Source organism: Cryptotermes secundus, unplaced genomic scaffold (assembly GCF_002891405.2).
Source record: "Cryptotermes secundus unplaced genomic scaffold, Csec_1.0 scaffold216, whole genome shotgun sequence".
NCBI classification, from domain to species: Eukaryota; Metazoa; Arthropoda; class Insecta; order Blattodea; family Kalotermitidae; genus Cryptotermes; species Cryptotermes secundus.
In genome coordinates, this window is record NW_019727090.1 from 17,132 (window position 1) to 44,950 (window position 27,819).

The 27,819-nt window shown below is 37.8% G+C and overlaps 3 protein-coding genes across 3 annotated transcripts in view; 2 read left to right on the plus strand and 1 right to left on the minus strand.

The window, feature by feature from the left end:
* Positions 1 to 4,456, plus strand: part of LOC111864344 (GPI ethanolamine phosphate transferase 1) — a 7,127-nt gene extending 2,671 nt beyond the window's left edge. Inside the window, 3 exon segments of the mRNA XM_033751397.1 lie at positions 419 to 653; positions 2,341 to 2,471; positions 3,146 to 4,456. Coding sequence (XP_033607288.1) covers positions 419 to 653; positions 2,341 to 2,471; positions 3,146 to 3,393 — 614 coding nt within the window. The 3' untranslated portion in view covers positions 3,394 to 4,456.
* Positions 4,457 to 19,826: 15,370 nt separating this feature from the next.
* Positions 19,827 to 25,424, plus strand: LOC111864323 (X-box-binding protein 1). Its single transcript, XM_023851492.2, has 4 exons — positions 19,827 to 20,287; positions 20,513 to 20,609; positions 22,146 to 22,522; positions 25,246 to 25,424. Exons 1-4 carry the CDS (start codon positions 20,025 to 20,027, stop codon positions 25,331 to 25,333), a joined length of 825 nt encoding a protein of 274 aa, XP_023707260.1. The 5' UTR covers positions 19,827 to 20,024; the 3' UTR covers positions 25,334 to 25,424.
* A 497-nt stretch (positions 25,425 to 25,921) lies between these two features.
* The window catches only part of LOC111864320 (leupaxin), a 135,059-nt gene continuing 133,161 nt past the window's right edge, over positions 25,922 to 27,819 (minus strand). Inside the window, exon 11 of the mRNA XM_023851486.2 lies at positions 25,922 to 27,060. Within this exon, the coding sequence (XP_023707254.1) occupies positions 27,057 to 27,060 (4 nt within the window). The 3' untranslated portion in view covers positions 25,922 to 27,056. The remainder of the gene's footprint in view (positions 27,061 to 27,819) is intronic.

Sequence of the window (27,819 nt, forward strand, 5' to 3'; positions counted from 1 at the left end):
AGGTTAGTACCTTTGGATACAGAACAAGTCAAAAGGTTACATACATAAGTACAGGCAATTTTAGCTTAAAAATTAATATAACTTAATTTTACATCATTCTCTATTTACATTGAAGTATTCATCTAAAGAGTAGAAGGAATGAGCATGTAGATAATTCTTTAACTCTGATTTAAACTTTTTAGTATCATTGCCCAAGTTTTTAATACTTTGTGGCAGATTGTTGAACACTTTTATGCCAGTAAAGTAGACTCCTTTTTGATATACTGATAAAGTTGATGAGGGTAGGTGGAAGTTATATTTTTGTCTAGTATTCATGTTATAGACATCAGCATTTAATTTGAATTTATCTTTGTTGTAAACAACAAATAAGAAGCATTGTTAGTTAACAGTGAGATAAACCTTTCACATTTTTGTTCAGGTGCAAGTGGAAACCATGTTTATATAGACATGTATGGCTCTGAAGTTGAAGATTACTCTGGAAGAAGATCCACAACAAGGCTTGATACATGGGTGTTCAGGAAGGTTGAGGAATTTCTGAACCATGCCAAGACAGATGCTGTTCTTAATTAAAAGCTTAATCAAGATAAAATTGTATTTTTCCTACATCTTCTTGGACTTGATACAGCTTTTCATACACATAAACCATATTCAGTGTAAGTGTTACAGAAGTGAGTGTTTTGAGTCACACTCCAGTTACTTTGCCCTTTCAGCCTTCGGTATGTGTTAGATAGTAGATAGCTTGCAGGTTCCAAAGCTGTTGTGGGCGTGATGGTGATTCAGTCTTGCCAAAAATCAAATAATGGTTTTCCACTCTATGGGCAACCACTGGTCTATCAGTAAGTACAGTAAACTGCGAGTTATCCTGTATCTGGGCATTGCAAATGCTAATTCAGTGATTAAAAATTTCAAAGGAAATTTACCATGCTTATAAGTTACTCAAAAACATACTTGCAGTGCACATATATTCACCCTTCATTCAGTAGTACTCGCAGCCACCTGTAGCACAGCTACCTGCCTTTCCTTGTGTTGCAGTATAGTATATGTGATTTAAATCTATCATCCATCAGTCTGCCTTGTTACCTAGAAAGACAACTATGTATCCTTCCATGTACAGTAAAACTTGGTTATAGCAACATCGGTTTCTGTGACACCTTGTCTATTGCGTCAAATATTCAATGGTACGAACTAATTCCTCATAAAGCAACTGTTTTTATACCTTGCTTAGTACAACATGCACAAATGCATCAACCTCGTATGTAACGTCATTTTCATTCCTGAATTTCTCTGATATCATGGGAAAGTTCGATGTGTCTGCCCACCCTCACTTTCTCTACTTGCTGACGTGACTGTCCTGGAAGAATACGACCGCGGGCTGCAAGAGGAGCGTGGGTTTTATGCGAAAACAAGGGTGTGGGGTGGGACTGCGTGAATAGTGCAAGAGGACGCGGCAGTTTGTTAACTGCATTCCTTTCCTAGAATCTCGTCTAACAGGACCTCACATTGTCTACTTACCCTATAGTGTTCCTGCCTAAACCCAGAGAAGTGCAGTAGCGAAAACATGGCAATGAAAAGGAAAGTTTTAAGCATTGAAGAGAAAGTTAAAGTGATTCGTGAAATATTGTGTGTATTGTCAGTGAAAAGCGCTGTAATATGTCTTTGATATTACACATTTGGGCAATTCCACGTTAATGTTACGTTAGTCTGTACTTAACTACGTATTTCACTAAAAAATGCAACATTTTAACTCGGTTTTTGGTAGATTTTTACGTGACTAACATAAGGCTACTGTGGAAGTGCCCATTTCGGTTACAACGACATTCGTTTATAACGACACTATTTTTAGGTCCCTTTGATGACGTTATAACCAAGTTCTACTGCATATAGATTTTGAGGTTTTTATGGCAGTGAATGTTCAGATTTTGGTATTCTCGGTTGTGACACCTTATAAGCCTTGTAGGCAGATACAGACATTTCAGAAAAATGGACAGGGACCAGTGAAGGCCTCTTGTGAAGACAGTAATGAACCTTCAGGTTCCATAAAATGCTGGGAAGCTCTTGAAGTAGCTGCACAATTGGAAGCTTCTCAAGAAGGGCTCGGTTTCATGTTGCCTACATTTTTGGAGCTGAAGATGGAAACATTTCCCCCCCACAATATCAGTGTCTGCCTGCAAGACTGCATCGTGACACAGTGAAGAAGGCTAGATTCTGAAGACTTCTTCAGTCTATTTTTGCCTCTGTCCCGTTTCCATTATGTTTCACATTTTTTCTTATGATTGATATCTATAGAACATACTTTACAATTTTTCCCCTATATTTGCATTGTTTCTTGTTTTGAAACAGAGAATACAAGGAGAACATAAGAGTTGTTAATGCAGGAATCAAGAGAATTGAGGAAATGATCGAAGAGTTTTATCAACATGACAAGAAGACAGCTTACGTATTCACATCTGATCATGGCATGACAGACTGGGGTGAGGAACGCATTATATGCTTTCTATACACAGTATCATTGTAAGAATTCAGGAATGGATAATCTCCTCAAATGTAAGGAAAACATAAATGCACCAAGGATGGCAGATCCTAAATTGGAAGCTGTGCAGAAATACAACACTCTAAAAAATGACTAAAGTGGATATTTTCTTCATCCTCAAGTATCATTTCCTTCTTATCCCTGTCAATGGGCAAGAAGTCTCCAACCTTTTCTGTTTTCCCAACACCTTTGCTTTTTGATCTTGTGCCAACTCTTTCCTCCCTTCTTCCCATTTTTCAAATCTAACTAACCTGTCTCTTTGTGGGTTATCCATTAGGTCTCTTTCCATAAAATTTGACATACGGTGCCCATCTCGATGTCCTTGTTCTGTCCTTTCTGATTTATGGGGGTGGGTTATAACAGTGCTGTCAGTTTCAAGATTATGTAACATTGTGTGGTTCAGGAGGTTCTGGACTATTACCTGTAGACTAATTTGAACTCCTCAAAACCTTTTATTTTTAATTTAGTCTCTTCATTATTCAGGAATCATCATATAATGTAACAAAGTAAATAACAGGTAGATAAGTAAACTGATGAATGTTTGTCAGCAATTTCGATCTCACACATTCCTTGAATTTATCCTGGAGGTGCTGGCAATTTTATGTGTGTTTGTAGGTTCCCATGGATCAGGTGCTAAGAGTGAGACAGAGACACCCTTGGTTGCCTGGGGTGCAGGTGTGAGAGGACCCTGACTGACTACAAGCACTGAACCTTCCAGTCCAGCTTCCTGGAGACTGGGACATTTGTCTCGCAGTGATGTCAGTCAGGCAGATGTTGCACAAATAATGGCAAGCCTGATCGAAGTCCCTGTGCCAGTCAATTCTGTGGTGTGTCTTGGTCTCTTAATTGACAAAATGTTTTAATGGCTCTTATATTTTTTTTCAGTTCATGGGTTACTTAATAATGCTCTCAGTATTGAGATTATATAGTGTCAGATCATAGGACGATAGATGAATGATAAACTGGAAAAGATTTGGAAGGAAGGAATATAGCCTAATCGAGGGTACTATCCAAGAATTTGCTTGGCGGGAATGAAGAAAATCACAAAAAGCCTTAGTTGGGGCGGCTGGTATACCAGCCAGATTAAGAGTGATCACCTTCCGAATACAAGTCTAGAACATTATCATGAGACCAGCCTGTTTGGTAGCAAATGTGTATTAATGCTTTCCCTATCAATGAACTGATCATATTTCTTCTTGGCCTATTTTGGTTTGTGTGTAGAGGTCAGATTTCTATTGCATGTAATTTATATAGAGATATTCTAGAACCATACAAAATAATTGATTTTCAACATTTTCTGCTTCTTACTTCGGATGAAAGTCTGTCTTTGGTTATTCAGTTTTAATGAAACCAGCTGTGATATATGAATGTGAGCTACATGCATGACTGAAAAGGACCAACTTATGTTGACTGAATTGTCATACTGTAGGTTTTTTCTTTATATGAACAGATCAGATGTCTTGACATAAAAATGCTTTGTTCATTCATATACTGTTAAAGTCACGGTTGGCTTTGAAATAATTATTTTTGGATATAAAGCTGTATATGCCTTAGAGGCAGAGTGGGCATTCTGACTGAAGAGGAAAGACCCTGTTCCTGCCAGGTATTGAAGCCAGGAAATTTCGTTGTATCTGTGAAATGGTCCTCTTGTAGGGAACTTCCACGAGACTACCTGGAAGTCACAGAACATCACCCGTCTGAATTAATGTTTTCCAATGCTCATCAGAAGGTTGCACGGTACAAGAAACGAGAGCTGACTGAGGCTGGAAGTTTATCATGGATATATAAAGAATTCTCAGTTCTGAACCAAAGCAAAGAGACCAAACTTACTGATCAAATCTGTTCTCACATTAGAGCTAAAAGATACACTGAATCCATAAGTACGTTTTTGTCATTTTTATGTGTCTAGAAATACAAAACATTTCTTAGTGAAAGTTTTACTCTGATGATTCAGAATAAGTGTTGTAATATTTTACATAGAACACGTTTCTCTGTGTCATAACTTTAGAAAAATTTTCTTTCTTTTTTTTGTGTATTTGCATAAAATAGTTGTAAGATGTGTCTGAGTGTTACATATTTGGATTCAACCCATAATTTTAATGTGCCTTGTATCTGCAAAAATGATATTATGATATTCCTTGCATAATAAAGATATTGGGCTCTAAAAATTAGGCTGCATATTTCAAAGTCTTTGTTCTTGTGATGCCCATCTGACGTTCATGTGATGAATTCTATTTTCCAAGTGTAGCTGTGATGATGTAACCTTTAGTAAAGAAAATTCTGCTGCTTAATTCCAGATGACTGAGTAATGACACTATAACTATTATATTTAGGTTACCTTATTTTAAAGTTTTTTTATGGAACCCAAGGTTCATTACCATGTTCACAAGAGCCCTTCACTGGTCCCTATCCTGAGCCAGATCTATCCAATCCATCCCATTCCATCCTAACTCTCTAAGATACATTTTAATATTGTCCATCCACCTATGCCTTGGTCTTCCCAGTGGTCTCTTTCCTTCTGCCTTTCCCACCAATATCCTATACGCTTTCCTCATCTCCCCCATTCGTGCTACATGCCCTGCCCACCTCATCCTCCTTGACATTCTAATTATACTTGGAGAAGAGTACAAGTTATGAAGCTCCTCATTGTGCAGTTTTCTCCAACCTCCTGTCACTGCATCTCTCTTCAGCCCAAATATTCTCAACACCCTGTTCTCAAACACCCTCAGTTTATGTCCCTCCCTTAATGTCAGAGATCAAGTTTCACACCCATACAGAACCACAGGCAAAATTGTAGTTTTTTATGTTGGCGACTCCTGCAGAAGGGCTCAGCTCCATGAGTAAGTATTTTTTTTAATTGCTAGTCCCTTGTACTGCGGCCACTTCTGGCCTGTTGTACCAGCCCAAGATGATAGGTGAGGGTGATTGTGGAGCAAGTAGTGGAATGAAGATTGGCAGGGGAAACCGAAGTACTTGGAGGAAACCTGCCCCAGCGCCACTTTGTCCACCACAAATCCCACTTGACCAGACCGTGATCAAAACTGGGCCACCACAGTGGGAAGCCAGCGACTAACCACTTGAGCTATGGCGCGGCTGAGTAAGTAAGTAAGTATTTTAAAGTTTAAAAAATTAAAGTTTTGCTTTTGGTTGTATTTACTGATGAATTATAATTAGCCAAGCCCCATTCAGGATTGCTTCTTACTGCAATGATTCCACATTTCTGTGGGTTTTGTCACACCTAAGCCTCTGTGTATCTCTGCCTTCCCGAAACTCCTCATAATTGTCCTTCTATAGTCTTCCTTTTTTCTGTGTGACATTGTTCTTAATCTGTTGTACCCATCTTGGTCTTTATTTTGGTAATTTTCCTCCTATTTTCATGTTATGATTTTTATTCATTCATAAAACTTGTCTTAAACATCTTAGTCTGTAATTTATTAATTTATCTTTCAATTCTACGATTTTTAGTTTCTCATGCAGGTAGCACATATGACAAAGTAATGTGGTTGTGAAAAAAAGAAATACCCCCAAGATTTTGATGGATATACACATTTTCAGCTCCCTAGAATACACTTTTTTTTTTTCAGATGCTAGATATTTATGAGTTTGTCATCGTAGATTAGTGCCCAGTGAATATGAACACCTTAGCTCCAAAAGTAGGGGCCCTTCAGATGGATCAAAAAAACAATTAGAACAGTTTTCATTAAATTTCAGTAATTTTGGAGATCTTCTCCCTAAATAAAACAGCATAGGTTATGTCATCAGGAAAAGAATGGTATGCCCTCTAGTGGCCTGAACTCTTAAATAAAAAAGTATGTGCAGTGGCTTCCCACCAGAAGTTTTATATATTATTCTTCCTCTTTCTTGGTTCTTTTTCAAAATCCCAAGAGAACTATCACAGGAAAATATTTAATTATATGTTCTGTTTCCAGATTGTTCCAAGCAAAGAGCTAATAGCCTTGAGTCTCTTAGGATTGAACTATTACCAGAATTACTACCAGTACCTTCTTCTGACTTGTGTAACTCTTGCATTTCTTGGTTGGATTGCCTGCCTTCTTCACTCCCTAGTTGGTGATGACAGCAGTCATAAAAAGAGCCCTTCATTTCTTCATGTCCAACATGATGAAGTATATCAGGAGCATGAGCTGTTGACCTTCACTCATTCTAGACTATTCAGAGGGGGCTGCTGGGTGAACATTGCCTTTTTGTTCCTAGTTATTCTGACTATGGGTCTGACTTGCAGTAAGTAAAATTGTAATATTGTCCAGAATTCATATTTAATCCAGTGTTTTTCAGTCTTATCCATTTTGTTGAAGACTCAATTTAGACTAATGTAAACTGTGCTTTTTCTTCCAATACAAATGTTACCCCTTCATTTCTATATATACTCTCTACTTCCCGAGTTAATCTGGTGGGCTGTAGCTCGACACTGGGCTGAACTTATGGCAGCCATATCTCATGTCAGGAGCTCAATGGGTCTACGAAGGTTATTGATGTTCTTTGTCTACCATGTTACAGGAATTGAAATACTTGTAAGTAATGACTATGTATGCCTTATATGATCCTTAGCCATGTCTTGATCATGTTAATGTTGTACCCTGTTACATTAAGGGGTATCCAGCCCTAAATGTCAGTAAAATAAAATATTCTATATGCAAAATGAAAACAGACATTATGCTTCTAACATTTGCATGTAGTGTGGTAATTCTCAAAGTTATTTTCCTTCTTGATCAAGTCACCTGTGTGCATATGCATGTACAGGAGCTCCATACTGCCCCATCGTTCTTCAGTTAAAGAGAAGAAGTAGTCTGTGTGACGCAAAGTGGATTGCATTCTTCAGTTGGCAGAGTTTAAATTGTGTGCCCATATTATTAGATGTACCCACATCAAGTAATGCTGATATACACATCTGTGATGCATTTAGACAAGCACCTGAAAGAGCACATAGTGCCTTGCAACAGAATAGGCCACTACATTGTATGGTGACCCTAGACAATGCCAAATGTATACACAAAACATGTCAGAGCAGCCCTTGCAAGTCTCTTTAACAAGAAAGTTTAGGATTAGGCTTGGATTGTGGATCTGTGCATGGCGTTTTGTACGAAAGTCTGAAATTTCATGCCTACAGGCTTGACTTGGTCCGGAAGACGACATGCACAGATCAGGATTTGAGAGAACAGTCTGCTTTAGAATTGGTTTCCCATATCAAACATGACATGACCTATCTCAGCAAATTTGTTTTCTGATGAAGCAGTGTTTCATGTATGTGGATGTTAACGTATGATGCGCTATGATGAAGAACAACATCAGTCTTTTCTTTTTTGGAGAACTAATCTGGCTGGTGGGAGCGCAGATATCTCAGTTTGTATAGCAGTTGGCTGTGGGCTGGACGACCTGGGTTCGATTCCCAACAGGGACAGGGATTTTTCTCTCCCACAGCATCCACACTGGCTCTGGGGCCCACTCGACCTCCTATCCGATGCGTACTGGGAGCTCTTTCCCAGGAGGTGAAGCAACTGGGCTATGAAGCTGACTGCTCATCTACATCTAGTTCCAAGGTCAAGAATGATGTGGCTAAATCTCCACTTCTCATTACATCATCCTAGTGTGGTGCATATCATTGCATAGGAACTTGGGGCACAATTTCATGGGACACTTCTTCTCCAGGTCGTACTCTCTTACATTTTTTGGGTGTGGGGGCATGTATGTGGTGTCAACAACATACTTTCCAGTACCTCATGAGAAACAGAATATTGCTTTGGATTGTGTCATGCCACTAATAGTACCCATATTGAGATCTACTGAGCACATAAGAAACTTGATGAGGTGCAGTGTTTAAAATGTATCAGTTTCTTTTGTAGAGTTAGTGACCAAAGCTATGTAATATTTCATTTTGTTGACATTTAGTGTCAGATATACTGTATTTTATTAAAAAGGTAAGTTCTTCATAGTGTTTCATGCGAAATAAAAAGAAAACCTGAAACTGTTACTTGAATGGAACACTCTCCGGTGTATCTTGTGATCTGTTGAAGCATAAGGGAGTTAACTCTTCAGTAGATGTCAATAGATGCTAAGAACTTCTTTCTGTGTCCAGTGATTGGAGCTAGTCCTTATACCAGGTAATGAATGTAGATCCATGTTATGAAACACTGTCTTTCAGAACACTGGCTGTGTTGGGAGATGTCCAAAGAAATAGTCATGGTTACGTTTAACATGTTGTTACTCCTGCACCAATCAATCAGAGTTCTGTAGCACTAGTAGTCTTACATCTTGCAATATATGTCAATGCATCAAAAATTTATATTATTATGTAATAGGTGTTAAAAATATTACTGTGTACAGATTCTTGCCATACAGATGTACATGTTTATGTAAATGCTAAAAGTGTCTGAAGAAGATAATGAAATAGTGTTATTAAAATGTGTGTTCATATTTCAAGGTTGTGTCTTTCTTCTACCGCTCTTCTGAGTATTGGGATGTTGCGCATAGCAGTTTGGCCCATTGTCTTTCCACTAGCCCAACCAGTTCATTTGCCACTTCTCGCAGGCTGGTTGACCTGTCTATTTCTGGCAGTGTTTGCTCTGCCAGAAGAGAAGAGAACCCAACACACAACTTGTGTAAGTAAAATCCTAAACTTCTAAGCAGATCTGTTTAAATTCTACAAAAGAGAATATAAAATCTTCTTGGACTGTGATATTTGAAAACAGTTTTGCTTCATTTGTGTTCTTTCCAATGCACAGAAATGAGGAAGTTAGTATTACTTTAGACTTGTATTCAAGGAGTATCTGATTTGAACTTCATTTAGGGTCTCTCTAATTTTTTGCAATTTTCATCATTCTTGCCAGATGAATAACAATAGAGCATGCTCCCAAGTTACAGAAGGAATGGATTCTTGAAAATTTGTCCATGTTGTGAAATTCCATGATACAGATCCTGTTTTTCTAGTGAGCAGAGTTGTGTTCCTACACAAACTTCTTTGGTTCACAGTTTGTATAAAAACATACTGTTTTACATAACCCTTTTGATGTGTATAATTTTTCACCATTTTCCCACAGTAATGCAATTTGAAGGTAAAAATATGAAGAGAAAAACACAAAACTTCATTTTCATAGCCCAGTAAATGAAGTCAAATGACACAATGAAAGGAAATGATTTTTCTTGATCCAGACAAAATTGAAATGTGGCTCCTTGTTGGACTTTAGCCAGATATCACAGAAATAGTGTTAAATATGGGTAATACCATCACAGTTTAAAATTAGTTAGGCAAAAGAACAATGCTGTACTTGCAGTCATGTGCTGTATATTTTTGTTGCTGTTACTGTTCATAATATGTAATGTTTGTTGAATCAGGACTCTGTCGTGTTGACTGTTCCTGGTGTGAGCTGTTTATTGTGCATGGAGACTTAACACACATACTCTCAACAGGAAGAACAGGATTCACTCCTGCTGTGTTGTGATAATCCAGCTCATTATGCTACCAACTGCAATATGGGACTTTGTCAGTACTGCACACAGTTTCAGTTTATTGTAATATTCCATCAATCAAGAACAGGCTACTAATATCGCCAGTCTGATATAGAACCAGTGACAGATATACAATACACCAAATACTCAAAGAATATATTACGCATGCTTTGAATATTAAAGTGTCAGTCACATAATTACGCACCTCAACATAATACATTGTGAATTGGAAAATAAATCAGTCAATAAATACTAATGTATATGATTAGCATAAAAGTAAATTAAGTAAGAGCCAGCAAGAGGAGCCCTATAAAACATTTTACATTTAGTAACATTGATTACTGGTCCTTTCTAATTAGTTTAATAAAAACCTAAAATTTAAAATAAAAGTAAGAAGAAGCAAAATAGAATTACAATGACTGTGATAAGTATATAGTATCACAAATACCAAAGGGAATAGAATATCCCATTTTATTTACTGTTAAAAAACTCCTGCAATGAGTAAAAGGAATTTTCTAGTAAGTACCTTTTTAATGAAGATTTAAACAGTTTTTTTTGTGTATGATGCCTTTCAAATAGGATGGAAGCTGATTAAAAGTCTTAATGCCCATGTAATAAACACCTTTTTGATAGATAGACAATCTTGGTTGTGGGAAATGAAAATTAATTTTGCTTCTGGTATTTATATTATGCAAATCTGCGTTAGTTTTAATTAACTCTCTATTATCTGATACAAAAGTTAATAATGAAAATATGAATTGGGAATATAATGGTAATATGTCCAAATGCTTAAACAGTTCTCTACATGAGTCTTTTTTTCTGGAATTAGTGATAATTCTTATTACCATTTTTGCAGTCTAAATATACTGCCACTATAAGAAGAGTTCCCCAGAAAATTAACCCATACGTCATAATGCTGTGAAAGTAAGCAAAGTAAATCATCCTCAAGGATTCCAGTGATACAAAGGATCTAAGTGTCATAATTGCATAGGAGGCTTTACATAATTTTACCTTGAGACCATGAATATGGTTTTCCCAAGACGGAATCATCAATAGTAATACCTAAGAATTTTGTGTCTGTGTTATTACCGATACATTTATTGTTATAACTGATGTCTATTGGAATAGTTAAACTATTCATCATTTTAAATTGTAGGTATTGAGTTTTATCAAAATTTAATGCTAGCAAATTGGTGTTAAACCTTTTATTTAATTAATCAAATGAGAAGATAAGGTCTTTTTTAAAATTTATACAATTAGTATTATTAACAATAACACTAGTGTCAACAGCAAAAAGAATAGGTTGAGAAAACGTATGTACCACTTTAGGCAGGTCGTTTATGTAAAGCAGAAAAAGTAGTGGACCGAGTACTGATCCCTGCGGAACACCATATTTAATCTTGCCCCAATTCGAGGAAGCATTTCCTTGTGCTAAATTATCTTTAACAACGACACATTGATACCTATCTTTAAGATATGAATTCATTAGTGTATTAGCACTGCCTACAATTCCATAAAATTCCAATTTCTTCAATAGAATGTCGTGGTTGACACAATCAAAGGCCTTTTCAAAATCACAAAAAATACCCCCGACAAATGATTTATTATTTAATGCCTACAGAATGTCATTTACTAAGATGAATGTTGCTTTTTGTGTAGAGGAGTTGCTTATAAACCCAAACTGTTCTGTAGATAATATATTATTGTTAATTGCATGTTTTAAGATTCTTGCATGAATAACTTTCTCAAATATTTTAGAAAAGGATGTTAATAGTGAAATAGGTCTATAATTCTTAATATCTTTTTTGTCGCCCTTTTGAATAGCGGTATTACTATAGAATATTTCATTCGCGAAGGAAAATTACCTGATAAAATTGATCTATTGCAGATATGATTGAGTGGGACAGCAATAAAAGGAGAACTTATTTTTAAAATTTTGAGAGAAATTTCATCATATCCAGATGAGTTTTTAGGTTTAAAGGCTTTAATAATATTAGCAATCTCCTTAGTCAATGTGTGATCAAAAATTAAGTTTGGAAACGGGTTCTTAAAGGCTCTAAATAGGTAATCCATACATTCATTATCACAGTTATCTTTACTATTGATGTTGGATTGTATTTTATCAGCTACAGAGAGAAAGTAGTTCTGAAAGGTATCGGCTATGTCTTGCTGATTCTTTGGTGTTATTGCATTACCAGTGTCTATAGATTGAATTACCTTGCTATCAGTTTTCTTGTCAGTTATAGATTTAACAATATTCCACGTAGTTTTCATTTTATTACTTGACTTTGCTATTAATCTATCATAGTGAAGCCTTTTAGCTTCTTTTATTACATCAGATAATATTCTACAGTACAATTTGTAATGCTTTTTTATTTTATAGTTATTGTTTTTGTAAAGAAGATAAAGTTCCCTTTTGTGTTGACAAGAAACTTTTATTCCTGGAGTTCTCCAGTTATTATTTTTAGTCATATTATTTTATACTATTCTTAATGGAAAGCTGGCATAGAAAACTCTCAAAAAAGTGTTCAGAAATGAATTATACCCAGTATCAACATCATCACTGTTAAATGTCGTCCCATGACTCATAACTTAAATTCATTCTGAAATTAAACAGGGTTTGATTATTGATAATCCTTCTAGTTATAACTTTAATTGTTTCTTGCATCCTGTTGTGTATTTAATCAATATTAGAGTCAATTTTACCGACCACACAACATATTTTTATTATTATTACACCACATGTTTCGACCTCAAGAGGTCGTGATGGCTACTGATCAGTAGCCATCACGACATGGACCGTAACAGATCCACAACTTCAGAAGACGCAGTAGAACAGCAAGACCTCCAAAAGTGAAAAAGTGCAATCTATAATAAAATTGAACTTTAATTCATGANGACTATATGATGACATGATAACGTCAGGTTGTTTTTTCATGTGAGATTGCTTTAGGTAATTAATATTGATGTCACCACACACAATAATTTTCGCATTATGGTTAAATATAGATTTTAATGCTATATCTAAGTTGTTTAAAAACTGAATAAAATTTCCAGATGGAGCCTTATATACAGCTATTATATAGGTTGATAATATTTTTATTGCACATAATTCAATACCTCGTTCAACACACAATTTGTCTAAATTAACACATGAATAGTTAATGGAACTGTGAACAAAAATCCCAACTCCACCCATTCTAAAGTTTTTTCTCCAATACAAGGCACCCCTCTTATAATGGTCAATATTACAATTTTCAAACTCAAGAGAATTCAGATAACGTGGCTAATCAGGATATAATGCACTTGATAACTCACAGGTTTTATTCCTCAATCCTCTAATGTTCTAATGAAAAATTCTAAAGTTGGAGGTGTTATCATACAGACAGGAATGATGTTTAAGGTGACTACCTTTCATAGGTGGATTACACTCTTTATAAATGTTGAGATTTGTAGAAATATGAATTGAATTCCTATTGTCCGTAGGTGAATTTACCATAAAAAATCATCATTCCTAATTATAGGTGACCTCTTTTGTCGAGTAGAGGTTCTACATGGATTTCTCTTATCAGTTACAAGTTCCTGGTGGTGTATAACCTGATCTTGCATTGCCTGTTTATTCTGTGAATGACTATTTGGCCAAGCAAGAGATATTGTAGTACCCTTATCTTCTTTCAAAATTGAATAAATATGAAAAAGTGGACGGCTAGAAAGTAACTCTTTACCCAACCCGTTTAAATGCAATCCATGTGTAGTAAATAGCTGTCTATCATTCTCGACTTCCATTACATTAACATGGGAAAAGGACTTAGCTAGCTTATATAACTTCCTATTAAAAAACAAGAGAAAAAGAACAAGCAGGGACTCCCATGGGTCAGTCAGATTGTCTCCTGGTCAGTGCTTCATAAGTTTGCACATTGTAAGTGAATGTGATCAGGACACGCGGTAGTGTAGTTGGTTGAGGCACTGTGCTACAAGTCGGAAGGTTGTGGGTTCAATTCCTGAATAGGTCATTGGATTTTTCAGTTGACCTAATCCTTTCAGCTGCATTATGGCCCCAGGGTCAACTCATCCTCTAACAGAAATGAGTACCAGGAATCTTTCTGGGGGTAAAGGGCGACTGGTGCATAAGGCTGGCAACCTTACCGCCATCTGTGAGTAAAATGTCTAGAAAATGTGGGAGCCTTGACATTTCACAACCCTATGGGCCTTCGCAGCCTTTTACAGGGTTAGGTTTACCTTTTTTTAAATGAATGTGATACTTGAGATTTTCACGGCAGTCACAACACTTTGTAGTCATGTGGGTGGTCTCCAACCTTTTGAAGGCACTTACTACCTCCATCTTCAGGACAGAAGAGTGGAGTAAAGATGGGGGCATCGGGCCCCTCTCAAATATTATTAACTATCCATCAGACTATCATGGTATCACATTCCCAGAAGACAGTAACCTTCTTCTGCATTATGGCCTATACCAATGTTCTGCCAATGTGTGCCATCGCAAGGTGAAAGGTGTGACGCAAACTTTTACCTATCGTAAGAAATTAATTGTCGAATTTTATTAATTTTATTTTATCCCAGTTACCGTGTTTCATATGGTTGTATTTTATTCTTAGCCACTGCACTGATTAAATAAGATGATGCTTGTTTATTCTTTATTACATGCTGTGATTTTTTATGTACAGTAATGTTGTATTCTAAGAAATTAAACGAAAATTATTTACTCACAGTTGTTATATCATAGTTTTCATTATTGATTTATTTTTATTTTTCTCGCATCTACGCAGCTTCTTTGATATGCTTGCCGCATGTTCTGTGTACATGCTTTTCCCTAAAACTCCAGGGATTAGCATGGGTTTTCCTGTCTTTTATAACACTTTTGGTATTTGCCCCTGTTTGTTAAATGTTAGGGCTTCTTCAACTTTATGACTTCCTTCCTGTAACGATGCATCCACTGATTGTTGGACTTCATTTAAAATTATAAATATTTCAAAAATAAGTCGGTATAGTGTCACTTCTTCCGTTTGAAGAGTAAAGATCCCACGTTTTACAGTTGTTTCAGTTCTATCACAGCTGTGCTCTGAAATGGTTCGCAAATTTTGGTTGCTAGTTAGAGAATTACAGATGGGTCGTTTGAAATGTCCCCGACTGTATGGCCACTTTCTGATGGCAATAAAGTGGTGATGGACACAATTAAAGAACATTTAGAAATGCTGCAGCAGAAATTCAATAAGTATTTTGGAAAGCATGTACAAGATTTCCACTGGGTTCATGATCCATCTGTTGTGAATTCAGAGCATCTTCTGATTAATATATAAGAGGAACTCGCAGATTTAAAAGCAGACAGAACATTGAAACTAAAACTTCTCGAAGTGCGTTTGAATATGTTTTGGTTGGCAATAAGGAGTGGATACCCGGCTATCTCCGAGATGGCAGTTAATGTGTTATTGCCATTTTCAACTACATATTTGTATGAACTGGGCTTCTCAACATTAACTGAAATTAAGACATCAAAGAGGGAGTGGCTCAAATCCATTGAGAAGAAATGAGACTTTTGTTGTCAATGACGTCAACGATTCCACCACGGATCAGTCACCTGTGTGCAGCTACACAGGTGCAAGTATCACATTGAAGGTATGAGTAGAATTACTGTATTTACTTTAATAGTAATAGAAGTGTATTTTCTACACTCTACAGTGAATTGAAGTTCATTAATTGTTAATAAATGCACGAGTCAATTTCTATTTAATGATAATAAAATAACAATATAATAATATTATAGTAATAAGTTGATCACGTTACATATTTATATTAATTGTCTGATATCATGAGTTTTTGAGGGGAATAACATTTTGGTGTGCCATGTTGAGTCATGGTTACTGCATGGTGTGCTGCAAGTAGAAAAAGGTTGCAGAACACTGGCCTATACCATATTCACTGACACCATCCATCTTTTCCATATGTGGTTGTTTGATTTGCTAAATAACATTGTCAGAAGCTGAGATTATATAGTGTTCAATGATTATGTGGTGATGAATAATGAATTAGAAAGGATGTGGAAGGGCATTCTTTCACCTAATTTAAGATGCTACCCTAGCATTTGCCTGCAGGGACTGAGGAAAGCAGCAAAGAAGGTCACCCAGGATTATCAGCCCCCTGACTGAGATTTGAAGTAAGGCCCTCCCAAATACAGTCTCCTTATCCTGTTCTTTTGCATTTTAATGTAGTTTTAGGTGTCCTGTTTTATTCGATACTACGTGTGTTCCTTCAGTTTTTGTCTGTAACCCTGTATTTTGTTTCTCGTGTGTGGCACTATGATATGTAATATACAATCATCTTATTTCCGCAGTTTTCTACACTTCTCACTCTCTGTTACCGTTGCAGGGGAGATAAGACAGGGGACAGAAACACAAAATGATACAGACATGCTGAACATCATGGTCAGATGGTTAGCACTCCTTCATATTTTGGAGTCTCAAGTTAAATCTAAGCCCAGAGACCAGCTATTTTGGTTGAGGTTTAAGGTGGTTTCCTCAGTCCCTCCAGGAAACAACTGGGAGAATACTTCAAATTAGACCACAACTACGTCCTTCCATGGTCTGTCTGGTTCATTATTCATCCAAATATTGGACACTTAGGGTCTGAGCTACTGAAAGTATTGCTAAGAAACCAAAAATAAGATGCAGACACATTGATTTGCCAAGAAATGGATGGAGAATTTTTCTGACGGATACATCTAATTGTTGATGATTATAGTTATGATTATTACATTTCAAGAATATCTTTGTTCCTGCCACTGCTCAGCTCACAGCGAGTCCTGTCACGTCTCTACAGTGATTGAGATGAGGGAAGACACCCACTCTGTTGGGTCCCTTAGAAAGAGCTGCCTTCAATCACTGGATTGATTGTGATTGAGGCTAGCTCTTTCTAAGGGGCCCAACAGAGTAGGTGTCTACCCTCACCTGAGGATGGAAACAGATCCAGTTGCCGAAACATTGTGTTTTTTCTTAGTTATTTAGAATCCGGACGATGGACAAAGTCCGAAAACCCAGTATCTCTGTGTGTTATACACCATCGTCAGAACCCTATAGTATCAACATCTTCCCCCCCCCCCCAACTTTTTCCTCCCCTGTACTGTCCTCTGGTCACTGATCAGTTGGAGTTGCAGGGATGGTCAACTGCGTACATGCTAGCCAGGTGACGTCTATGACATCTACCATGGATAGTAAAGTAAAGCTATCCCTGTACCAGGCCGTGAAGGCCCATAGGGTTATGAGTAGGGACCGGATTTTTATGCCCTAATACTCCCTTAAATATGTACGCATTTATGCATGAAAAACTTCCGAAATATGCACATAAAAATTTATACCAAATATTAAAATTGATTTTACATTATTTTAAGACCAACAAATCAGTATTTAAGTTCATTTTATGTAATCACTGAATGATTCACTTGCAATAAAAAGCTGTACTTAAATACAAATCATGAAACAAAGCCAACACATTTCATTACAAATTTTAAAAACCAATGGTACTCACATTTAGCTCTCCGAACTTTCAACTTCTCTTCTATTGCAGTTCACAATTACTAGATGTTTTATGTTTTCCATAGTTAGTCGCCTCCTATTGTCTCGTAAGGTGTCCTTATAGCGGGAAAAACTTCTTTCCACCTCACAGGAACTTACGGGCGCATGTAGAAAAGCCGCTATTTGTTCCGCTGTTAGTGATTTTTTACTTGGCAGTTCAGTACGTTTACCGGCTAAAATTTCTTCAGTTTCATATCCTGGATTTTTTTAAAGAATGTTGTGTACTTTTTCCTTTACTACTTCACCAACTCTTCCAGGAACCGAATTCAATTTGGAAACAGTGGTTTTGAACACACTTAACGACTGATACAGAGTAGCACTGCTATTGCTTGCCTCCAGTTAGGAAATGGCGGATGGAAGATGAGAGAAGTGGTCAGATATATAGGAAAGATTAGTTTCTACTTCTGCGTTTTTTAGTACATCTTGGGCAATTTGAATTGATGCTGCACTTTTGGATCAAATGTATTCACGACATTCCTAACTGTTTCTAAATGTTCGGTATAATAACTCGCTGCACACAGCCAAGTGACCCAGCGCGTTAAAATTGGTTAAGACGGAAGTGGAACGCTCGCTGCTACTGCTTTAAAGGCGTATTTTCTGTAAGGCGCTTTAACAGATACCTTCTTCACAGAAGAAACCAACTTGTCAACAAGCGGAAAATTTGCACGAATTGTTTCTGCTACACGGTGCAACCTATGGCCAAGGCAAGTCAAATGTGTCATATTTGGAAATACAACTTTAAGAGTAGCACCGGCTATAACTTGCGGCATCAGTCGCAAAGAGCAATACGCGCTCATACTGAATGCCATTCGGCCATAGTAAATTCATGGAATTAATAAAGAAAATTCGGAAAATGCGGAGCTATTTATGGTTTCAAATTGCTCTACCGCAAGAAGATGTGGGGTAGATTGTTCATTCTTATTAAGGGATCCAACTATACAATTTGCAATAAACCGCCCCTCTCAATCTTGCGTTTCGTCGATTGATACCCCACACAAAATTATCTTGAATCTTATCTCTAATGCTTTCAAGTGTAAGATCGTAACACTGCTTCACGTAATTTTTGCGCACAGTAGAGTCATCCGGCACTTTGCACTGGGTATACTTCTCTGTGAAGTTTCTCAAAGTAGGACTGGTTAGTTTCCACAGCGGAATATCTGCCGCTAAAAAGGCTTTGCATAAATCAAAAGAAAACTGTGAAAAACTATTATAAGGAAATTCACTAAGAAATTTTTGAACAGGAGCACTTTTCGTGGATTTAATTTTAATATTCTCTTTGTGTATATTAGTGTTCAAATGCTGAAGCAGTTGAACACGATTTTCACAACCAACTGTTTTCTCACACGCTCGGAAATAAAGAATTTCGTTATCCGTACTTATCATCTCTCTTTCGAACTCCCGCTTATACAGCTGTAATTTACTTTTCTGACTTACTTTCACTTTCGGCATGACTACAGGAAGCTAAACAAACTCAACTACAGACTAGTCACCACTAATGTGAATGGCCCCCAACTTCAAATGAAGAAGCGTAACGAACCTCATGGAGACTTCGGAAATAAATAAGGGAAGTTCCTTATCGTTTGAATAGTATTAGATGTGAACGCTTCCAACTAATCTCTTCGCGGACACTTTGATGGTACGGAAAAGAAAAACTGTATACACACGACCATGATTGAAATTTTTAACATAAAATTAAAAAATATATATGATAAAGATTTTAAAAAGGAAATATGCAGTATAAACAGAGATCTTCGAAAATATAATGCTTATTCATAAAACAGGCAAAATATGCATTTATATGCACCATCAAAACATGTCCAAAATTTAAGAAACGAAGTAATTCATACATATATCCAAACGAGCATACTTTCTGGTTGTAAGAAAGAAATATGCATTTGCATTAAAATCCGGTCCCTAGTTCTGAAACGTTGAGGGTCCACATTATGTAGACAATCAAAGATGGCGGTAAGGTTGTCAGCCTTACGCGCTTTACTCCCCAGGAAAATTATTTAATTAATTCCTGGTACTCATTTCTGTTGGAGGCTGAGTAAACCCCAGGGCCTAGTGCGGCTGGAAAAAAAAAAATCCAAAGACATCGGGATTTGAACCCGCGACCTTCAGGCCTGTAGCTTACCACCGCCACCACTACGCCACCGTGTACGGTGTGTCAGCTAAACGACACTCATTGTCAATAAAATGTGACGTCACTGTTTGACGTCTGCTGCAGGCCACCAATCAGAATAGACCACATAAGCAAATACGCGCTAACAAGTATGGTAGTTTGTCGGATCGTCGGATGATGCAAGATAAGTAAATTGTGAGGAGGTGTTGTGATGTGGAAGTTTGTGAAAAGTGATGGTGGTGGTGTCGCCGTAAGAGTTTGGTAGACGCATGAAGAATTCGTGGATTTCTGATATACATTGATATGCTTAAATGTCTGTCACTGGAAAATGGCCGTACCTAAGGCGATAATTATTACAGCAATTCCAAAATATGTTCATAGTGATGGCACTCTTAGTAATCAAGCCGGAATTAAATTGAAGGCTAGGAATTCAATTTTGAAGTGCAGCAATAACACAGCAATAGCCGGTAAAATTGCAATACCAAAATCAAATTTGGTCACATCTATGGGGTGTGAGGATTCACAAATAAGCGTTCCGAACAGAAAGAGGAGATTGGACCATTTAACCTTGGAAGAAAAACTGCAAAGAAAGTAAGCCCATAAGTTTCATTTAATTGTTTAAACTTGTATACTAGTACACACGGCCCCTGTTTTGGGACAGTAACAATAATTTTAATAATTTAACCACATGTCAATTCTAGGTAATAACTCCAAAATTTCATTCTTAATAACTGGGAATTTAGGCGTCTGATGCAAGGTCATTAAAGTGTCGCTTAAGACTGTATTAATACTAACCAAAATAATTTTAAATTTTAGGAAATTGAAGAACAGAGTGGCAGCCCAGAGCTCAAGAGACCGGAAGAAAGCACGTTTGGATGACCTAGAAACTGAAGTAAGGATACTCAAAGAAAAGGTAGGTGCTACACATGTTTGCTTGTACAGTTTCGTATCTGATACTTCTGTCACTGGTACAGAGAAAATGAATAATTTTATTTAGAGCAAACCACCATAGAAACAAAGTTGGGGTGTGACAGTTCTGACATTGATTTCCTTTAATTTATGGAGTTCATGAAGTATAGCTGTGGCTATCAGTTCTTTTTAATTAAGAAGACGTATATTTTCTTGACTTGTATATGTAACCTACTGGGCTGAATTGAGCAGTAATGCTTCAGACTTATAGTTGAGACTGGGACAACCACTCTCATGACTTAAAAGAGTGTTGTGATATTCCTGTCTATCCAGACAAATGCTGGAATATCCCAGGACACAACTGCTTCCTTCAACATCCTCTCCATTCACAGTTCATTAAATCATCCTGTCATTGAGCACTGTATGGCATCATTCCTTGTCAAAACAACAAAGTGTAAGGGCAAAATTTGCATGACCATCTCAGATTGTAGCAACATTCTGCAGGATTGATGGGGCTATATGAAATATTACATAACTGTCCATTGATTGCAGAGGTACAGCATTCTGAAATTTTAAATCTTCCTTAAATTTTCTCTCATTCTGGTTCACTCCTATGCTATAACTCTTGTTTCAGTTAAGACAGACAGCTTACTCTTGTACTAATCATGGGGCTTTCCACTCAACAGTATTTTACAGGACATTAATATTGTAGCATATTTGCTCAAAGCAAGAACTGTGGAGCCAGAGAAACAGCCATTAGTGGGAATGGTTTTTCTAGACAGCAGCTCAGTAAACACATTCTTGAGGCAATGGATAAGCATGCAACAATAGAGGTACTGTTGGAAACCGTATTTTCCATGCAAAGGGGTTATAAAGAAGACAACTGGGGCAACCCACTCAGTTTTGTATGGGATACTGTGATTGTTTTGTTAGTGATCTGATTTTCCTGACCTGCAGAGACATGCCGCAGGGCATCACAAGTTATCTTCTGAGTTCATATCTGATTCCACTATAATGACTGATCTGCTTTTACCGGTTCTCATGGTCTCTTCGCTTGCAGATTTCTTATTTTTCCTTCTACCCTGAAGATGGAGGTGATGCGTTCCTCCTAAACGTCGGTTAACACCACATATACACAGTGCCAAATCCCAGAAGACTGCTTTCTTCATAGTCACTGCCGTGAAAGCCTCAAATCTTACACAGTGTTGTAATCCCTCAAATGTCAGAGTGCAACCTCTAAGAAAAATCTTTGCATTTCTGTTTTCTTGGTTCCCTTACAAATCATTACCCTTTCCTATGAAATTTTCAGTCCCTCGCCAATGAACATTTTTCTGAAGACTATTTTATAGTATTCATTTCTGGTGTCATTTTCCTAATATCTTATTCCATACTGACATTTAATGTAACACAGAGAACAGAACAGTATGGTACATGATTTGTTTGCCCAAAATGCAGCTGTCCCAGTATGTATGTGAGAGCTGCACATTATACTCGTACATTGTAAACCGTAAGTTAATAGAACCTTTTACTTTGATTCCAGAATGAAGCATTAACCTTACAGTGCCATAATCTTCAGTTAGAAAAGAAACAGTTAGCTTCAGAGAATCAAGAGCTGCGCCAGAAGTTGTCAGGCCTTGAGTGTAACCATCAGACCCATGATGTTGGCTGTAGTACCCAGGTTGAACCAGCAGCGTTTAGCATGGACCCTCTGCCGCAGGGACAGGCACTACAGCGGGCACTGGGCCCGGGGTCTCAGGTTTTGACAATGTGGCAGGTTCTGAAATACTGCCTTATCTCCCAGATCTCCTCGATAGTGTTGATGGAGATATGTGCCTATCTCACCTGGATGAATTGGCTCAAAGCTTACTCAGAGAAGCCGCTGAAATGGACACAGAGCACAGACAGTCCAGTGCAGAGGTCAGTTTCCTTTCATAGTCTACAGCAAGACTTATGTTTCAGATCCCTGTGTGATGTGTAACTTTTTGATGTACAGACTAAGCAGCATGTCAAATGCAACTTTATTTTCGTAGGTACATTTTCCCTGGGGAGTGAAGCTCGCCACTCACCTCCAACTAGTGCCGAGATCAAGAAAACATGAATCTGTACATCCACTTCCCTGTATGCACACACACTTTACTTCTTTACTTTTACCTTGCCATTAACTAACACTGTCATATGGACATATCACCTTCATAGAGAGGTGGTCCCAGGAGACCACTTTGTGCTAAGTTTGTGTCCGGAGGGGCAAGCATAACCATGAGATTTGAAATGGAATGACATATTATTGTGATATGTTGACCCTTTAATGATGCAACACATTCAGTTATATTTGCTGTAGCAATGTGTGGCATTCAGATGTCCAGCATACACAAAGCTAGATACCCAATTACTTAATGTCCCTTCTGTTTCAATACTTTCAGACCCTTATAATTTATCTCCCCCCCATTTCACAGTAATATGAAGGAACTGGGATAAATTACTGCTTTATATCTTCATTTTAATCTTTTGGCAAGAAGATTAATAATATTTGTTGAACAGAAATAAGGCAAGGAGATTTGTAAAACCTGTCCAAAAGAGTAAGATCTAAAAGTTTGTGATGATGGTACGAGGGTTGGAACTTTAATAGTGGCAACACTGCTGTAGAGACGCCACGCAACAGAACCAAATAATGTCGCTTATACCACACGTTAAGTTACATACCTACCTTACCTCAGAGCAAATGGACTCTCCCTTCCCACATCACGCGCATGCGCAGTGACAAGAATATCAGAGCCTCGTTAGCTGGCGGTCTAATGTAGTGTTGTCACGATGTTTTTGCATCAGGAACAACGGAGTTGGATAAAGATTGAATCTGTCAGAGGCCATACAGCACGACAGTGTTATCAAGGTCATCAAGAGGCTGGCAAGGAATCTGCATTGCCAGAATGTGGCAGACATGCATTAGCCAGGTCATCCTAGCATCAGTGAAGGAGTAGTATATGCTCTTTCCGCGTTACTGGCCCAAGAGACAGGATTAGCGCATATGACTGTGCTTCACATGCTGAAGGGACGCCTGGGCATGAGAAAAATTTGGGAAGAGGACAGAATCCAGTCTCCGAAATGTTCTGTCCAAAAGAGCTGAAAATTTTTCCGTTTGAACCAGTGGCAGCTCAGGGATTAAATGTATGTTGGGACTGGAACCTAAAGTTGATTCATGTAACTGTCCTTACTTGGCGTGAGAACCGACTTCCTTAAGTGTTCATCTCACATTTAATCTGCTTCTCCAGCAGCTCTGATGTTTCAGATCAAATCCAGCTAGTTTCACCATCATACAGAACACTTATGAAGCAGAAAAACAGTTTGTCACTCACACTTAAATGAGTCTTCACATCAAGTTACAGAGTTGAGAATGGCCCATTTTATCTTTCCCCATTTCAGATGTCATTGGTTTTTCATCCCCCCCCCACAAAGTCACTCCTGACAACAAGCTTTCTTTTCAGAAATGTAACCTCTTGCAACCCTTCGAGGAGGTATAAATTAGGAACTTTCAGGCTGGAATCAAAATGAGGCTGCTTTGTCGGCCAGAAACATCTGATGAAATGTCCTTATTGTCAGAGGCAGACAGGCTAGCTTGGAATAGCCCCTTGAACATTTTATTTGAACCAGAATTATTTATATTGTAACATGTAGACGGATTGTCATGTAACAGCTGTTGCTAGGGAAGAGGTCTGTGGACGTTTCCCTGGCAATGAGAAAACACGCAGTAATGAAAGAGGTGTTTTCTCTGTGGTCTGTGCCAGGGCATGATATGCTCTGCAAAGCCTGTACTGACAGAGGACTTGTGTGTAGTGCAAAAAGAAGAATTTTCAATAACATGTTATCTGTGCGAAATAAAAACTTGATGAAAGGCCAAGCACATTCATAAGAGAAACTCATCATCTCATCAGAGGATGTTGCATAAGGACTATTACCGCAAGAGTTCAGTTGGAAGAAATCTCTAGTCCTGGGCCTCAAGTGGCCCTAGACAAACTGATGGACGGTAAACTGCCTGTTGTAAAGTAAGTTTCACTTTGGGGTTGAATCAGTCGAGAGTTGCAGTTGTGAGAACTGGTAACTGAGGCCAGGAACCGTTTGGGAACCCAGAGGAAGTCCAACATCTACCATTGGAAGCCACTACTAAGCTACAGCTGGTGAAGACAGAAGAGTAGATCCATGAAACTGTTATAATTTTCTGTGGTTACATGTTCAATAAACCCAATTATCACTCCAAACCTCATGTCTAGTCACTACATACATGACAGTATTTTGATGTTTGTTCATCATGTGAGGCTCAATTTCTTGCTTTTATTTATAAATAAGTAATTTTATTATTTCCTAATTTCCCCTTTCTCAACTCTTGATGTCTTATTCATCAGGCAAGACAGTGCCTTTCATTGTATTAAAGATTCCTCCATCCCAGTTTGTCATTTCTGCAGAACATACTAAAAGGAGCTGATTTCCAACCAGGCCCTCATGACAATATAGCAAACATTAGTAGTATTTCACAGTCATTGTAACACCAAATATACATCCCTCCATCCTTAAAACTATAAGGATGGTGGTCTCTTGTTTGAAGGTTTTAGTTGCCTTTGCCTATGTTCTTATCAGTGTACTTTTTCCAGGTTGGAGTGTATGGATTCCAGGGAACGGGTAACCATTATAAAATGGTGGGGCCGTCACCAGAAGACATGGAAACCGATAGAGAACTGATCACAAGCAGTGCTGCTTTAAGATTTTCAGATCAGGGCAAAACCAGTTATGCAAGCATTCCAGACATTCAAGACTCCTCTGTATACCTTGTACAAAACCAAAAAGATACTTGTAACACTTCAACAGAATCAGTGCTTGGTACATACGATGAATCGACTCATACCATAACAATAGTAGTACCTTGTGAAGATGTGTGTGTAGAGGACGCTGTGCAGGAGGTAATAACGAGTGACACTGTATCAGCACTTCCAGCTCCCACACATTGCATTACACCATTCAAAGAAGAATCTTTGGAAAATCCTATTTCACCATGTAGTATGGGGACAATAGACAGCCTGTCCCCAGCCTCCTGTTCACCCCAACTCTATGACACTACAGAGTCCTGTTTTAAAGTTGAACAACCTCTATCAGACTGTGGCTATGAATCCCTAGATTCTCCACAAAGTGAAATTTCAGGAAATGAACTTGCAGATATATGGAGTGAAAGCTTTTCACATTTGTTTCCTACTTTAATATAGTTTGCTTTATGTAATCACATCTGGTGGCAATAAGAATCAGAAAAACAAAGGTTTTATTTCATACTAGTCCTATCCAGGGAGTCGCCAGTTCACGATTATTACAGGCCTGTTGCACTGTTGAATCTTGGAGCCGTGTTAATATCTTTGTGTTGGTGGACCAGGGGGATCAGTTACTGGTGGGGGCAAGGGTTAGGTGGTGGGTTCTTCCCTGGGGGTAAAACAGCCAGAGTGTGAAGGTAGTCACTTGCCTCAACCTAGGCTTTTGCTATACAAAGTGGATGTGTTCTTGAAAATCATAGTGTATATCTAAAACGCTTAACCCCAGAAAGATGGAGAAATGGGAAGTGACACGGCTAAATCAGAATGGTGTGCAAACCAGCAGAGGTGCCCTCACAACACATTGGGCATGCATGGCAGTTCTATTGTGGCTGCATACAGGGCATTGCTGCTCCAATGGCACTTCAGATGTATGAAAGTCACTTGTACTTTTCCTAAGAATGCATGGAGCTTTACATGTACACCTTTATTATAACATTGTACACGACTGACTATACCTTAAGAGAAACGTTTACTATGTGTCTTTCTGAATAATTTCAGCACTCTCTAACCGCCTCATAGCATTATATTATGGAACTTTAATATAGAAAACTGTCATTTATGTATAAAGCTGAAGCATTGAAAGTTTTGGTTAGTAGATTACTGAATAACTGCAGAGATGCTGTTTTAGGCTTCATATACCTTTATACAGGGGAGATGTATGTGTGGATAAATAAATTTGTCAAGAGTAAACTTGCTTGCTTATTTCAAGATCATGAAGTAGGTGGAAAACTAGATCATGTCCTTCACACAGAACACCTTACCCTGAAACCTATTTCCCCTGACATGTAACCAGTTATTTATAAATACCTGTCACTCCAAATCTCAATATTCCCTTCAACTTGACAGGCATGCAACCACTGGCACCAAAATTATTTCCTTCCAATACAGTTCTGTTCATGGGACACCCAAAGCACAATTTCCTTCCCCCGCTCCTTAAATGTCTAGACGCTACTGTCATTAGATCATTAAACTGTCAAGATATTCTGTACATGAAGCGTTTTTCTTTTTAAGACTGGTCTTCTGGGCTATAACCCCATGTCACCTTCACACTGGTTAGCAATTTTGAAGGAATCTTGCTAAATACCCTGAATGTGGAAGCAGCAGGTTCATCTGAAACAATGGTAACCATCTATAAGACTACATGGTGCCATAACCCACAAGATTACTATCTAAATATTCAGTGCCATGAAATAGCTAGATGGTTGGTCACTGGCTTCCCATCACAGCAGCCCAGGTAATGTTGGATTTGTAGTTGACAATGTGGCAGGTTTTCTCAGTACTTCAGTTTATCCTGCCAATTCTTGCTCCAGCAACTGTTTAATATCCTGTTACTGATGCTATTTAGTCACAACACTTGGCAACATGGTTAAATAACTTACAAAATAATCTAAAAAGCGTGGTATGCTTTACATGGAGTTTATATCCATATATTCATAACATAATACCTTGTGCTCTATAAAAACACATTTTGAAAATATATTAAGAATTTGTTACAATGAAAGTCTTGACATTTTGAACTACACTGGAAAATCAGGGCTGCCACTTCAGTAAAATTCTAAAATGAACATCTCTCTTTATCTCAGTAACTATTACCATGTTCTTTCAGCAGTTAATAATTGCTGAAATGCTAAGGTAATGGTACTCAGACGTGCCAAAGAGCCTGCCAATGAACCCACTCCTGTGCCAATTCCCATCTATGGGACTAATTTCTCAAAGTATTGTGGCATGTCTGCTGAAAGCCAGAATTGTGAAGCCAGCAGAATGGCTCTGTAAAAACGTTTCCATAGTAAATATGCATGTAACAACAAAAGAGCTGTTGCAGGCAGTTTTTTCTGTGGGGTCTGCCACAAGGGCCAACTGCCATTACAA

Excerpts from the sequence above, each read along its gene's own strand:
- LOC111864323 (XM_023851492.2), top strand. The coding sequence starts at position 20,025 with ATGGCCGTACCTAAGGCGATAATTATTACAGCAATTCCAAAATATGTT. Across the intron at positions 20,288-20,512 it reads GAAGAAAAACTGCAAAGAAA|GAAATTGAAGAACAGAGTGG; the intron begins GTAAGCCCATAA and ends TTTAAATTTTAG. Across the intron at positions 20,610-22,145 it reads TAAGGATACTCAAAGAAAAG|AATGAAGCATTAACCTTACA; the intron begins GTAGGTGCTACA and ends CTTTGATTCCAG.